The sequence below is a fragment of the Strongylocentrotus purpuratus genome, unplaced genomic scaffold (genome assembly GCF_000002235.5).
Source record: "Strongylocentrotus purpuratus isolate Spur 01 unplaced genomic scaffold, Spur_5.0 spur5_scaffold_18, whole genome shotgun sequence".
NCBI lineage: Eukaryota > Metazoa > Echinodermata > Echinoidea > Camarodonta > Strongylocentrotidae > Strongylocentrotus > Strongylocentrotus purpuratus.
In genome coordinates, this window is record NW_022145603.1 from 27,116,255 (window position 1) to 27,132,419 (window position 16,165).

General features: G+C 36.8%; 1 protein-coding gene across 1 annotated transcript; it reads right to left on the reverse strand.

Moving 5' to 3' along the window:
• Positions 1 to 366: 366 nt before the first annotated feature.
• Positions 367 to 15,815, reverse strand: LOC591420 (prelamin-A/C). The gene is made up of 16 exons (XM_030989641.1): positions 15,688 to 15,815; positions 14,223 to 14,387; positions 13,535 to 13,719; positions 12,947 to 13,135; positions 12,221 to 12,314; positions 11,416 to 11,601; positions 9,735 to 9,860; positions 8,949 to 9,169; positions 8,252 to 8,379; positions 7,015 to 7,189; positions 5,941 to 6,127; positions 5,250 to 5,369; positions 4,308 to 4,486; positions 2,953 to 3,131; positions 2,263 to 2,354; positions 367 to 1,913 (listed from the first exon to the last, which is right to left on the reverse strand). The coding sequence occupies exons 2-16, from the start codon at positions 14,349 to 14,351 to the stop codon at positions 1,764 to 1,766; spliced, it is 2,340 nt and encodes a 779-aa protein (XP_030845501.1). The 5' UTR covers positions 14,352 to 14,387; positions 15,688 to 15,815; the 3' UTR covers positions 367 to 1,763.
• Between the last annotated feature and the right edge of the window lie 350 nt (positions 15,816 to 16,165).

Here is a 16,165-nt window from a genome sequence, read left to right on the forward strand (position 1 = left end):
ATTCTATCATTCTTTACATATTTGAAATATTGTGTTCAATAAAATAAAGTTTGATGCTGATAAAGTATTAAATAAGTATTTGAACAATTTTGCAGCAAACTAAAAACTGATTGTACCTCACATAATTCTTTTTTGGGGGGCATACTGATACAGTTACTGCTGGCTATATGTAGCATCACCAATACACCATGCTCTTGAAGGTATCTAAAAGATTTCTAGAATTTGAGATAATATGGCCTCGTCACTGAATGTTTTAATCAAACTTACAAAGCTAAATATAATGGTTATGATTGGCGATATAATAAAATATATACAATTTTTTACACAATTTGCAAACATTTCACAGTTTTGCCTTTACCGTTTTGTAATATACTATTCAATTCGCATTTGTACTAGTGATGGCACAAAAATATAATATACTAAGTAATTTACTAATATTTGATAAACTACATTTATATTTTACATCAGAATGCAGCATAATCGCCACAGCATAGAATCCAAAGTTAATGATAAAAACATATATACAGCACAGATCATTAGGAATATCTTTGTATCTACCGCTCCATTTCTTTCCAACAGTAATAATTTTGAATTCGCATTAATTTTTAGCATACATGTATAAGCCTCAGGAAAATGTAACAACGTCATAATGTAGATTAAATAATTGGAAGAATAAATGAAGTGGAAAGTATCAAATTCTACATCTTCATAAACGTATAATACTTCAGAGTTAGCTTGCATAATTAGATTCAATTTTTGCATAGTGTATAAAGCTGAAAGACGATCACAGATTTAAAAGGATTCATGCATCTTTTTTAATTTCTATCTATAATTATTTTTTTTTATATTTACATATTAATCCATTAAAGAGTATTAAAACATCAGCATATAAATAAATAACATGATTTGATCATAGAAAACTAAGTCGTGGACGGAATAAGATATAGTTGCACACATTTTGTTCTAACGTCAGTAAATGTCTAAGAAAATGAACGATACGATTTCAGGTAGTATAGATAAAGATAAATGTACAATTCAAAAGAGTAAAAGACTTCAGTAGTTTTGGTTGGAAAAGTACAATATGACGCTTTGAAGAATATGCAACCAAATTTTTTTCATTTCCTCTGTCTCTTTTAGTCTCAAGATATTTCTTTGAAGGTCAAATACAGAACACAACTCTCCTTTGTGATTGCAGGTATTTTTCTTGAGTAAACTTCAGCCTCTACTGTTTGATAGTTCTCTGATCTGTTCAAGATTTAGATGTGGGATGTAAAAGGGGGAACGCTGAGAGGGTATTTTGTGCTCTCATCAACAAAAGGGAATCAACTGAAGCTCAAGCTAGTTTAACGGACAGAGCAATAGCTTAATAGTTTACAACCGACAAATAGAATAATGGCATGGTGTTGCTGTTTGGCAGACGAAATAAGAGAGGACTGTATCTCACCAAAATGTGAAAACATTTGGCCGTTTCATTCAAGACAAATGAAGCTCAAATAAAATGTAACTTCCAGACAGGAAAGAATGCACAGGGGAGCAAGTCAAGAAAGATATTATGGCACTATTAAGGGAGGGTACTCAAAAAACTTTAAAAGTGAAGAGCACATCATTGCTAGGGGGGATGAATGACTTCTCGCCAAGACGTAGCAACACGTGGGTGTAGTATATATGGTTGGGGGAAAATAGGGAGTGGACTCCATCTCACCAACATTTGATATGGATAGGTGTGGCTCATGGTCACTGAGAAAGTGGGTGTGGCCTATATCTCACCAAGATGAGATGACAGGTGGGCGTGGCATGGGGGGCTTGAAGCTGACTTTCTGCCCCCCATCCAATTGTCCAAGTTGGGAGTGGTACTGTTGGTGAGGTGACGCGAAGGGGCTTGGCTGAGAGCTGTATCGGATGCTTCCACCACCCTATTAATACAACAAAATATCAAACGATTAATCCAAAGATGCAAAATCTTGCTAATTATCCTAATTATTCTAATTATTCCCTTCTTGAATACCATGTTTCTGGACGCTGGTCATGACTCAAATTAAATGAGTTGTAAAAAAAAGTTGTAAATAAACATGTATACAAAAGATGAAAGACAGGCAGCTGTTTCTAAAAGAACAAAAATATAGAACTTCTTTAACAGTCCAAATAGTTTCAACACTAGAAGATGATTTTGCAGCGCAGGTGTACCTGGGCGCTTTACAAGTATCCACTTTTATTATTAGTGGTAGTAGTACTTTTAGTACAGTGTGGCTTTAGACTACTCACCCTTGAGCTACTTGCAGATGACGGGGCAGACTTCCTCAGTGCTGCAGATCCCATTCGGCTACCTGGGGCCCCGGAACCTGAATACAGCTCACCTGGAGGGGAACAAGCAAAAAGATATTGTTATGCAGAGGAAGTAAAACGATCATGAATCTTCCTGTTTTCTCCCTGTCTTCATTTATATGTCTATGTCTTTATCTTTATATATACCTAGGTCTCTTCCTTGTGGCTTTTTATCTGACCAAAGTTCAGAGTATTGTCTGTTTGAGGCCACGTGGGAATTAACTCATTACCTCACAACTTTAACATAGACTTAACCACCTACGGTGCTGAACACTGGACATGTCTACAGACAACATCAACCATCCCCCCCCCCCCAAAAAAAAAAAAAATCAAAAACATGCATGCATGACCTAATGAGAAGTACAATATACACCAGTTCACCCAAACAGAGTTAAAATACACCATTTACACCATTTTTTGCTAAACAATCTTATAAGAAACATGTCATTATATCTCGGCCCACAATTTATTCAATTTGTTGACATGAGTGGAAATGTTAACACTTACACATCTAAATTAGTTTTGATTCTTCTAGAAACATAAAAAAGCGTACATACGGGATTAACATTGCAGCAGTATAATCTTGCTTTTAACCGAAACATAATTTGGGAATAGTAGTAGAACACTTACCAGGAACAGGATCTGGTACAGGCTTGGAGTTCTGGGACCTGGTCTGTCTGCATGTGCTGCTGTTATCATTGCCGTTGGTGAGTACCCTAGGCTGTCTGGTTGAGGGGTGAGCCGCCTCCCCGCTGTAGTTCCCATGGGGGTGCTTGGCTGGGGAGAGGGAAGGGGGCTCCTGCTTTTCCCTGTAAAGGAATGAAAAAGATTGCAAATTAGCCGCAAATTCATGATTATTCAATGTTCAATTCAATTCAATTTATTTTCACTTTAATAACAATTTACAAAACAATAACAAAATACATATGAATAATAGTAGCTGGATCGTGAAAAACACTAATCGGCTTATTAAAAATGACCCCTTAATTAACGAACATACACATAATATATTATACATTGTAAGAAAATTAAAGGTGCATAATAAGAATATTATGAGATGCAGTTCTGCCAGTTAACATACACCTGGTAGAAAAGCAATAGATGTTATTACAACTTCACTCATTCCTGTCAACTGTTTACTTCAGTAAGATCATAATTAGTGTCTACTTTTTTATATAAATTTCTGTTTACAATTCCCCAATAAAATTAAATGATAAGCCACAAGGATGTTTAATAACTCTGTTAAATATACCCTAAATGCCCTAGCTACTGGCTCAAAACTAACAATACTTTGCACAAGGGGAATTTTTGAAAAATGTTTTTTTGTAAAAACCCAGCAATTCCTTTTACATTTTTGAATACAAATTTATTTAAAAAGTGACCAAAACAAAGAGATTCACTAACAAACTTCAATGTAGGGGACTGATAGTTTAGTTTTGGTATCAATTCAGTTGCTGTTCCAGTACGGTATATATATAATGTTCAATCTGATTTATTTATTCAGAGGCCTCTAGTCAAGAGAGGGCAGTATTTCAAACTCCCTGACATTGATATTGCATGTTTCACATTTCAAAGAGTTGATGGTTTTAGGATCAGGTGTTTTGGAATGGTGGCATAAATCAATCAGATTTACTCCAAAGCAGATATCAAGACAGCAACATGTATTTCTATTGCTACTGTTTGCCAGTGACCCAATTTGAGCTGAACAGGGAATATACATGTACATGGATAGAAATTTGGTTTAATTTTTTTTTTTTTTTTAATAATTAAGGATCAATGCTAATATTCTATTTCAAATTACTTCCATCAATTAATAAATAGTATCCCCACATAGATGTATAAAGTGGGGCGCATTTTCTATCTGTTCAAGCATCTAGTGCATTTTTAGGGCTCTAAAGAAATGGTGATTAAAACAAACCATAAAATGAGACCAATTTTACTGAATGATTCAACAAACGAGATTGCCGGGTTCAACCATTACTGACCTTTTCAGGACCGTGGCAGGTTTGCCGTCGATCTCCACCTCAAATTGAGGATGAGGATTGGACGCGCCTCCCTCGTACTCTAGGTCCAAGATGTCATGACCTGCCGAACTATCCGTATCACCGTCGTAGCATTGGGCAGTCTTTGTAAAGCGATGGGCAGCAGTGGTCCATGCGATAGCCTGTATTTGTATTGAAATGGAAAGGTTAAAGCGGATGAACTTTATTCTTTGAAAGAGGGTCATTAAAATATTCGACACATATATATAGGGCATAGTTATTATTGGCACTGAATATATGTTTACACATATGTCTGTTAGGTTTACAAAAGATGGTGGTACACTCGAGTTCACCCCCACAATTATGCTGCTTGGTAAATGTAGTACATGTATTAACAATAATAATAATAAAACAGGGGTCTTGTCTTGTGCTCATGTTTGGCACATTGCCACTCCTGGTGCTCCATTATTATCACCCTGGCTTTAGTTAAAGGCTGCCATTGCAGTGCACGAGCATTTCAACGAACATATACCTGCCAGGTACCAATCTACCTCACCTGGGTAGAGTGCGGCAAATATAGATTAATCTTGCCAATCTTGCTTAGTCTTGCCAAAGGACATGAGTGCTGCGACAGGGATTTGAACCCCGTAACTTGTGGTTCACAGTACAGAGACTTATCCGCTGGACCACAACACCTCTACTACCTTCCCCTCTAGACATATTATTCTATAAATCTACTCCTTATTTCTCACTATATTTTCTAAATTCATATGTGACATACAGTCAAACCTGCTTTAGTGACCTATCTACAAAGACCACATTTTTTTGTTACCCTCGAAAATGGTTTCTCATTGAAACATGTACTAAAGGAACCTGTCTATAAAGACCACTTTTAGTGTTTACCTTGGGCGGTCGTTATAGACAGGTTTGACTGTAGTGACCTACCTGTCCATTAGGTTTACACAGTATAGAGGTGCATTCTGGTCCGGTCCCCCATTTATGCTGTTCCCTCCAGAGAAAGTCTGTAGGTGGATTGTGGTGGGCTCGGCTGGATGCTGCCCAAACCTATATACACATTCAAATAAAATAATACAAAATCATTTTCTTTAATCAGGATCGTTCTCAATTTTATATATGTTATAGACAAAAGTAAATTTTACAGAAATAAATCAAAATGGTAATTCTGAACATCTAAAGCAGTATAAACAGCACAATGATATACTCCAGGTATATGAAAGTAGTAAGCTAAGATTATGATGCAATAATTAGACATTTAATAATCATAATAATAATAACCTAGGCTTCTATAGTGCATTTCATCTTCAGAGAAAATAACAATGCGCTTTACAATAATAAAACAACAACATTAGACATAACTAATAATTCATGAACTAAAGAAATATCAAAATATAAGGACAAGATTAATAATAATCAATCATTATCAACATCAACTACAGAGAAATTAAAACCAAATTTTGAAAAAGGACAGTAATATAATTAGATTTTGATGAATACAATAATGCAGATTAAATGACATCATCAGAAAGCAAGAGAGAGTGGGTGGGTGGTGGTGTTGCTGTAGCAGATAGGGACCTTCCCATATGATCATACCTATTGATACCATCATTTTTCTTACCGTTATTACAGATCCTGGCCTAAATCGTGTCCTGGGAGGGAAGCGGAACACGGCGACGGGATGACCTCCGATATTCTGCTGGATGAGGAAGCCACCGACCTCCACGTCCTCGTTCCCCGAAGCGTTGAAGAGTCGCACAAACTTGCCGTCTTCGTTGATCTCAAGAATCTTCAGGGAGCTGACCGCACTGAGAGAATCACAAGAGAATTCAATAAAGATCAATATGACAAGCAGATGAATGTGCTAGTTTGAAAGTGATAACCTTTATTAATTTCACTATTTATACACATGTACATGACAGTATAAAGAATTTCCAAAGATGCATTTGGACAAACGAGTCACATTGGCCCGAATTGACAAAGGAGGTTTAACTTTAACCCATGGTTTAAACCTTCATTTACATAACCCAAAACAGTCAGATGTCCAATATTAGACGCGCGGAAGGCAAGGTTCACTTATTTTGCGCTAATTTTAGACCATGGGTTATGTAAATGAGGGTTTAAACCATGGGTTAAATTGCCCTCCTTTGTGAATTCGCGCCCATGTGTCTAGAACTCGACAAAGAATTAAGAGGGCATGTAATCAATTTGTTCTAAAGTAATAACTGAGTTGCATTTTTTTTTCCTTCATCAGCACACATGAAAATATTCGAAATTCATCTGGGAATTCATTTCATCTTAATTGAAAGAAACCCTATAAAATTGATGTCGGCCCCGATTTGCTGATTTTTTCTCTGGTATATCTAGTGTTTCTAATTAGGCAAATTTGAAAAATCACCATAGGCTCATTTCTAAACCTCTATGTGCATACATGTTATGCATTTTTTGCTTAAATTTCTGCTTTATTTTAAAGCGGAAGTGCATTACTTGTAGCTACTTGCGCCCTCTATATAGCAAACAATGCCTAATCGGTGACCGCTATTCCCCCATGATCCCCTTTTTCTTATGTTAATTGAGAGCTGATTTGATGAGATAACCACCTGTCAGTGACCACGCTGGATGGCCTAATCCCTCCTGGTCAAACTAGTGCACATGGGCTTTAACTACGTACGTTATCATTTCCTTTTCCATTTACCTTGATGTTGCAGTTGTGTAGTCATGAGAGATCGGGGTGGGGCTAGGTGGTCCGGTCCTGGCCTTGATAATAGGTCCAATGGTCTTCCTCTGGGTCAGGTCCCCAAACATAGCATCAAAGTAGTCCTTGCCCTGGCCCATGGTGGATAGGACTGGAACAGAGGCTGGTCTTGCACCTGTAAGGTCAATGCACATTCATCAATCATTTATTATGATGATTAGCCCTTTCAAGGCCTCTTGAATTTCTGGAGTTTCCTAGCTGGCCACTAATGAGCATTAATTATAACTCATTTTAATGGATTCTCTGACCCCCAAACCATGGGATAGACACCAAATTTATGTATCTAGGATGAATAATAAGTGATTTATGGCCACTTTTAGGTATCAGTGGCCATCTTGAAAACAAGAACTTTTTTAACCTTCGATTTTTGCATGTATCTAGCAGGGATTTGAAGCCTCTAACAATGTCACGCATTGCCGATCTTTGAACTTGGCGTCTCTGTGAATATGTGTTCATGCATGTCTGCACACAGCGAAGGAAGCCATGCACCCATCAAGAAGAGACTTGGAGAGTCTTTGGGTGAGGGAAATTTTAAGATGACTTTACCATATGTTGGGGGGGATGGGTGGAAAATGCAGAGCATTACATAAGGCGTGTTGGTCACAAAACTGAAGGCTAAGCCTGGTGATTGACAACACTTGTTATTTTGTAAACACCTAAATAGTGTTAAACTCCCCATTTGAGCCCACTAGACTATGCTTCTTTAATCTTTACTTTAGAAAATAGAAAATGTATTGTATTATCAATATACAATATTATTATCTATATAAGGCTTCCAAGTGGTACAATAAATCAGTGTATTCAATATCTTTAGCGCAGTACCCGGATGACTGACCAATATTTTTTTTGTACTGCTCAGTCATCCGGAAACTATCGATATCACACAAAACAAAGCCATATATACCGAGATAAGTCAAATTTTGTTATTCTGCTAGTCAGACTAGTATAGATAATGATAATATTGTATGGCTTTGTTTTCGTGTGATACAAGAATATATTGCTCTCGACAATATTAGACTCGTCTTTGACTCGTCCAATATTGTCATAGCTTGAGCAATATATTCTTGTACACACTCAAGGCCATCCAATATTATATAAGTACTTGTCATTAGTACATACTTGATTGAGCTCACACAGAGAATATTTTGATATGAGAAAATTAATTGATGAGACTTACTTCGTGGGCTAGTACTCCTGATGTACGATGCCGAAGGATCAACGGTTGCAGGCCGATGGTGAAGGGGTGGGCTAGGGAGAGTGACTGGTCTCGCTGGTAGTATTAATGGTCCTGGTATGTTTGCTAACCTGTAGGTTAGGGTAGGTTAGGATAGAAAAAAGGAATTCATTACCATATTCTAACCTATTCTGTACAATTTGAATTGAGTTTAACACATATTAGACTTGATTCAAATTGTCCATACTTAGTATTCAGAAAGAGTTACTTGTGCTTAGTATTCAATTGATAAAAGCCTGAACGCCAAAGATTATTTCTAAGATTTCTTGTATTGCAAGATATTCCTATTCATATGCAGCTGTACATTTGTATTCTTCCCTTAAAATCATTTGTATGTAAAGAGCAGTAAGGATCCTTGACATGATCTAATTTATCTCTCAATTTGTTGATGTATTTTTAAAATCAATCATTTAATAAAACTTTACACAATATGGATTTCACATAAAAATCTTTCATGTTATTGCTAAATCCAAAAAATGAATATTTTGACTCACAGCACTCTTTCACAAGGCATACATTACTATCTATTACATAATTACCGTATACAGGAGGGTCTATTTACGTTTTGCGAACATATCTAGTGCTACAAATGATCAACACAAAATAACAATAGGTGTGAAATTCATGAAAATAAACTCACTTTCTTTCCTCTTCCAACAGCATTCCCTTAAGAGCTTCAAGCTCCACCCTCATTGGTTGCTTAGCATCCGTTGCCTTGGTGATCTCCCTCATCTTCTCCACGAGGGCCTCCTGCATATCTCGGAGTTTGTCTTCCAGGTTGCGGATGTGAGCAGACGTCTTTTCCCGCTCTATTGATACTGTGTCTCGCAGGTTGCGGTTGGCACTCTCAGCTGCGGTGAGCTATGAGAAACAAGCAGTACAGAATTAATGGCGTAACAATTTTGTTTGCTTTAGTTATCAAAAGATCACTCTTAAAACATATCTAAAGGCTTTATGTTTCTCGCTCTATCTCTTTTAATGTTTTCTCTTGAAAATGGTCATGTCCTTAACTCCCTTAGAACCAAGTATCCCCTTTCCTCTTTCTTGAATTTAACTTTTCCTTTCTTTTCTCCCTTTCTGTCTTTTTATATACAAAGCTTTTCCCCTGGGTACAATGTATCGTTTATTTCTTTATATGATTTATCTTTCTGTGTACCAGTATCTCTTTTCAACCGTCTTATCATTATACATTGATTCCTCTTGTATCTCTCCTTGAATTACTCCCTTTCTTTTCAAGGCTTTTGCTGTGTTTGTCTGGAGATATGTATCATATATCTCTCAGTTTAGGCACAAATTTTACTTAAAAATAAATCCACTCTCCAAGTTATCTTCTTGCCATGCACACCTGGATTTTCAAGTCTCTTGCCTGAGAACATAACAACCAGACTATAATTTAGGCAAAACAACATTTGACAACTTTTCTTACCTGATTGTTGAGCCTAGTTAGATCACACTGTTGCTCCTCAAGCTTTGTTCCTAATCTCTTGTTCTCATTGTTCATATATTCCATCTCTGTAGCATCAGTATCAATCTTATTCTTCAATTGCTGGATCTACAAAGTTTGGGAAGGTCAAAGTGATGGCGTCACGCATTTATATGTGACCCGGCACCACAAAACCACCAAAAAGTCGCAAAAAATTATTTTCCTGATTTCATCTGATTATGAAAGAAGAAGTTCTCCTCATTAAAATGGTATATTACTTGTCCAAATTGAAGCTTCCTAACCCTTTCAATTTAGTGAATGAAAAGAGCTGGTGAGGGAGGTTACTGGTATTAAATTGTGAGAAAGAGAGCTTTAAAGTTTGGGGCTATTCAAGCATGCGGAGCAAGCAAACCACAGGGAAATCAATAGAAGGGTGAATCAAAAGGCCATAGCAACCACTATGAAGAGATTTTCAGATTAGGCTGAAATTTGGCCTGATAGTCAAACATAGTCTGTTCATTATGTTTCTGAGGTTTCAATGTGTGGACTTAAGTCTTTCAAAAGTTATTATGTTGTAAATGTATAGAGTTGTAATTGGACAGATTAAGTGAACTGCAACATAGTGCTGAGACACCTGCACTAGACAATGCCTATTCATGGTGGACCCGGAGTCTTTTTGTTCCCCCTTACATAACACTGCTGGAACTCGGATGTGAAAGCGGATACAAACAAAAAGGCGCGCCGCACTGATTGCTATAACGGACCAATCACAGCCCGCGTAGCACGACCCGTTAGCAACGACCGACCATTTCCGGAGTACGATAATTTCGCTCGGGAAAAGTGATCAAATTTTGGAAGAGACCGAAGGCTGTGCGAAAAAAACTGGTCTAGAAAAACCATTTAAAACACATCTTCTACTATGTTTTAGACTTCCAAATTTTGATACTAGGTACAGAAAAGACCACTCTTTCAGAAAATGCAAAAAAACAAAAATCTATTTTTTTCACCTAAATTGACATTTTAGCTGATTACGGAGAATCGCTGGTTGCGACTTTTTGTTGGTTTTGTGGTGCCGGGTCACATATAGACAGTTTGTATGCATCATGTATTTTCAAATGCTACTTCACACATTTTACAGTTTCATAACCAAAATAACAATGAAGTTGAACCTCATTTTCAAGATCACTGTTTAAACAAACTCTTGTATCTGCAAGTCATTGGTCATTTTTTCATTGTTTTATTGATGATCAGACCTGATTTAATATGATTTTGATAGGTAATTCCTTAATCTTAAGGACTTTGTCATAACAAGGTTCTGGCACTTTTTTTTAGCGAATCCTTTATTTATGTGGTAATCTCTCATTTATAAAGCAATTCCGATTATAATCTTATATTTCTATGGAATGTCGCTTCTGAGGCTCACAAATTAATTATTACCCCGGCTTTAGCCTAGTTGCCATTACAGTGCTCTAGCATTTCAAAGGCATTAATTCCTGCCAGGTACCCATTTACCGGACCTGGGTCAAGTGTGGCAAATGTAGTTAATGCCTTGCCAAAGGACATTAGTGCCATGATGATGGGAATTGAACCAGGACCTTTGATTTCAAGTTGCGTGCTTAAACGACTCGACTACAATACTTCTACAACATCTTACATTTAATGGCAATTGAGATTACAATCTTACATTTCTATGGAATGTTGCTTCCGATTGTTCCTTGTATTTCTGCAGCTCTGCCGCGGCTGCTGCCCTCACTTGGGCTAAGACCTCTTGCAGCGTGTTATCAGGACGGCTGAGCTCTCGGACTTTACCTTCAAGCTGGAGAATCCTATTAGCCTCATCCTCTAGTCTGTTTCGCCATTCAATAGTTTGCTATTAGATTAGAGCAAATTAAAATTTTGTTTCAGCACAAAAATGTTTGCCCTGATTTTGAGGTAGTACTTCACTCTTGATTAACAATGAGGTAATGTATCAGCATATCGGGATAATAATCACACTTATGGGGCGTGCTATAAAGTTGCAATCAATTGCAAATCCTGCAAATCAAGCGTAAGTCTTGCGATTAATTGCAAATTTGCAATTGATCGCAACTCAACTTCCTTGCAACGCCCCATGAGTGAGAGAGAGGAGGAGGGGGGGGGGGGGGAATAAATGCTAAATCTAGTTCACTTAATTTACTTGTTGAAACTTTAATCCTAACAAAATCTTGGGAAATTTAGGAGACTAGTAGGGCGTTGCAAGAAAGTTGAGTTGCAATCGATTGCTAATATCAGTTGAAAATTTTGCAACTTGCAATCAATTGCAACTTTCTTGCAACGCCTCATAAGACATGAACAACAGGAGGTAGAATAGAAAAGGAAAACAAAGTCAGAAAAGCGATACTTGACAACATGAATGTTAAAAATTACCATATTTAGAACTAAATTTCTTTTATCATCTAGAAATGTATAATATCACTTCTAATGCTAAGAAAAAGTCATCTGGCACTTACTTCATTATGCAGTTGTTCTTGAAAGTCTAGTTTCTTCTGAAGGTTGTGTCTTGCATCCTGGGCTTCTTGTCTTGCCACAGTCTCTCTGTCCAATCTATTACATTTCAAGGACAAACAAACAAAACAATTAATCAATGAAAAGTCAAGTAAAGCAACCTAGGAAATATATGAAAACTTAATTTAATTCAATTAAATTCAATTATTAATTTCATAAAATACAAAGATACAATAACCAATAAAATTGTGCCTGGGAAATTGTATTAAGTTTTTGAAGTTTGTATTTGTAAGACTGATTTTCTTATCACATGTATTTATGTAATTTTCATTTTCATTTACTGTACCGGTAAGCGCTTTGGGCCTTAAATGGGAAAGGCGCGGTATAAGTAATAATAATAATAATAATATTAATAATGGTATTATACAGCAATACACTACCAGGAAAAGAAGGTGTATCTAATTGGAAATCTATTAAAATATCTGTAGCTCAAAATTACTTTTTCTTCTCAGATATTCGGAACATTCACTTTCCAAACTGCATCATAATATATATTATCGTACAGATTCGTTGGTTCACAATATCGATGAGGACATAAAGGTATCAAACTCAATCAAACTCTGTCGGATCAAATGAAATCATATCAAAGTTTTTTTTCTTCCTTCAAACAGAACAATGTCGATCAAGTCCTTGTAAGTTGAACTCATATCAAATCAAACCATCTTTATTACCCTCTGAGTGTATCTTCGCTTTTTCGCTGAGCTGCTCCTAAATCATCTTCTAAATCCCTCACTCTCCTTCCCAACTCCTCTGCCTTTCCCTTGGCCTGCTGGAAGTCCATGTCCCTCTGCGCACACAGACGTTGAAGATTGTCGATCTCGCCGTCCAATGCCTTGTTGCGATGGTGCTCGACGGACAACCTAGACAGAAGTAATGAATAATAACAATAATAATAGTGTAAACTTATAGAGTGCACACCCGTCCAGGGACGCTCATGGCGCTAGCTCAGCAACACTTTTCTTTAGTACAAGTAAAGTAAATGTTTATCTGATAATAGAGTTATACCATCAGAAACTCAAAACAATAAAGAAAAACATTGTTTTTTTTCATAAATTGACATGTGCTTTGGCCACTTGTAAATATGTTGTTGTCCTTTGATTTAAAAAAGAGAGAAAAAAGAGAAAGAAGGAAATTGTTATCAAATAGAAAAGCATTGGTGATTATCCCTTTAATAAGCATGGCTGAAAAAGTGGCCACTTTCAAGAAAGCACTGTCACCAACTTCATGTATAGATCTGAGACATGAACCCTCTGTCATACCTATCCTGTAGATCGGTAGCAAGCGCACCATTCCTCTGTGCCTGCGTCTCTGCATTGTTCTTCAGTGTGGTCGTATCCTCCAGCTGTCTCCGAAGGCTGTTCAGTTCCATGTCGTACATGTTCTTGAGTGAAGACACCTCATCTTCCAGTACCCTGATAGAGTTTAGCAACGCTGAAGAATCAACCTGAGAAAATATCAAATAAGATTGGTAAAACAATCTATTTCCAGAAAATGTACAATTTTGAAGAGTAAGTATTGATTTGAAAGAATGGGGGGGGGGGGGGCAATCAACCTCAGACAATAACAAAATACTGACTGATTCACTTTAATTGTGGATCAATTTGCAGAAATCTGGAACATTTCAAAGCATGTATTGGATCGATGCACATTAATGATATGCCTTATAATGCCTGACATTTCGTCATGCAGTAGCCCATACTGCAATGGGGGGGGGGGGGGGGGGGGCACTGTTTGGAACCCTGTCCTTCCATAGATTTTCTTTTTTCTGATTTGTGTCAACAACTAAATTCATTAGTGATGCTGCATAGAGTTTTTATAACCTTTTTCTTAACATTTGTAATGCATCACCCACCTCCTCCCCCACCATCACCACTGCCACATAAAGTACAGGAGGACCAAAATGAAGAATGGTATATCAATTTCCAGAAGGAAACCTTTGATCTATACCTTATTTGCTTGTTCACGAATCTTCTTCACTTTCCCCAGGTAGTTCTGCATCCGGTCGTTAAGTTCAGAAAGCTCTGCCTTCTCCTGTTGCCGTGACAACGGTGCAGGAGGGTAGATAATGGCACTCATGGTGATACGTTACCGTTGCCTTCACTTATAAATACTCTGTATTTGGGAAAAAAAACAAATCATTTAATTTCACTTAAACTTGCAGTATTCAGTGATATATTTGGAGCTCATGTCTTAGTACAGCACAGCAAATAAAAAATAAAATTTAATAACATTTTGGTGTTTAGTATACTTTAATCTAGTCTATATTATTCAGTGATATGTTCCGTTGAGACTAGTTGGTTGGGAGGAGAGTGTCACAAAACAAAATATGTTTCCAAAAACTCCTCCAAGTAAATAAATTTCTGTCTACGGTCACTTTAATCTTACCATTTCATAGTATAAGGAAGAAGGACGGTATATTCCCTTTAATATCCAAACAAAATGTTTGAATTTCAAACTATTGGGCAGGCTGATTTAACGCCGATTTAATGCAGAAAGTCGCCGATTTCTAAGTAAATACAAAATACTAAATATAAAGAGAAAATTAAGAATACAGGGTAATATTGTTGATTGGTTATCAATTTCACAAAGTTCTTCCATCAGGCAATAGAAATGATAGATAATATTACTATTAATAGATATGGTCAACAACATTTCTATTAAAAAATATAGAAACAAATTAAAAATTATATAGATCTTATAAAAAGATCTTGTAAAATATATTCATATGCTTCTCATTCCTGTAATCTGTATACAAAAAAGTAAGAGCATACAGCTCAATATAGCTCCAAATACAAACATAATTTGTCAACATAAAAAGTCAACTTGCCCAATTAATCCCATTTGACAAGGGCTTGACGTGATGAAAAGAAATATTATTTAATAAAACCATATAGCTATGGCTATGTGCTTCTGTACTACTACAGCTACACGTTTACAATATTTATTTAAAAATGTTCTTTTAACATATCCTTGTCAATTATTGTTATATACTCTATAGGCCTATGCATCAGTAGAATACACTTTCCCTACATTAATTAAGTCCACAATGTAAACATTTCGTGCTTCAATCCCTAAAATCTCGATATCTCTACATCATGAAAGGTATTACATTCAGAATATTACGAACTTCAAGCTTTTCAATTTCATGTACAGCCAGCATACGGCCTTCGCCTAATACACCGGCACAACCCCTCTCATTGACGAGTCAATAGCCCTGGCTTGACTCCCAATAGATATAAACACTGCACGCTGCGAGAATTGGTACGAGAAAAACTGGTGCAACCAAAACACTAAACATTTAGTTATCACACTGAAAACTAGTGATATCCTCCGTTCAGTACCCTGCCAAATCGTTTATTTTACATTTCTATCCTAAAACGTAGTAAAATTAGTGGTAAATGAATAAACTTACCGTCTGCGTGAGAAATACAGATCCAAACAAAAAACACGTTTCGAGTATCACTTCGTATGGATTAGCCGTCGCTTCGCTCACTTAGCAGACAATAGGCCCGTAGCTAAGGCGGCTATTGTCGGGTTTCCAAGGGAAGGCTGTCGGTGCGTATCGCGTGGATCAATCATAATTGACTTGACCCCCTCGTCGGCTAGCAGGTGTATAACCCGGAAGTGCAATACAACGTCTCCAACTTCCTGTTATCTTATTCAAGTCCATTTCCCAGCATTATTTATAGAGCCAACGAAGTATAGAGCACATGTTGTGGGAGATAGAGTACATCTCCAAGGCAATGGAAATATACTTGAGCCAGAAATAAATATGTAACATCAATGCTCTCTCTCTCTCTCTCTCTCTCTCTCTCTCTCTCTCTCTCTCTCATGTTCATTAGTAAACTATATCGCCTTTGAGTCTATCGACCTCCACATGTGAATTGAAA

Bases quoted from the DNA above. Each gene is read 5' to 3' on its own strand.
- LOC591420 (XM_030989641.1), bottom strand. From the start codon at position 14,351: ATGAGTGCCATTATCTACCCTCCTGCACCGTTGTCACGGCAACAGGAG. The intron at 13,136-13,534 runs GTATGACAGAGG...ACTTCTGTCTAG, and splicing joins GCTACCGATCTACAGGATAG to GTTGTCCGTCGAGCACCATC. The intron at 2,355-2,952 runs GTAAGTGTTCTA...GTTCCCCTCCAG, and splicing joins TGTACCAGATCCTGTTCCTG to GTGAGCTGTATTCAGGTTCC.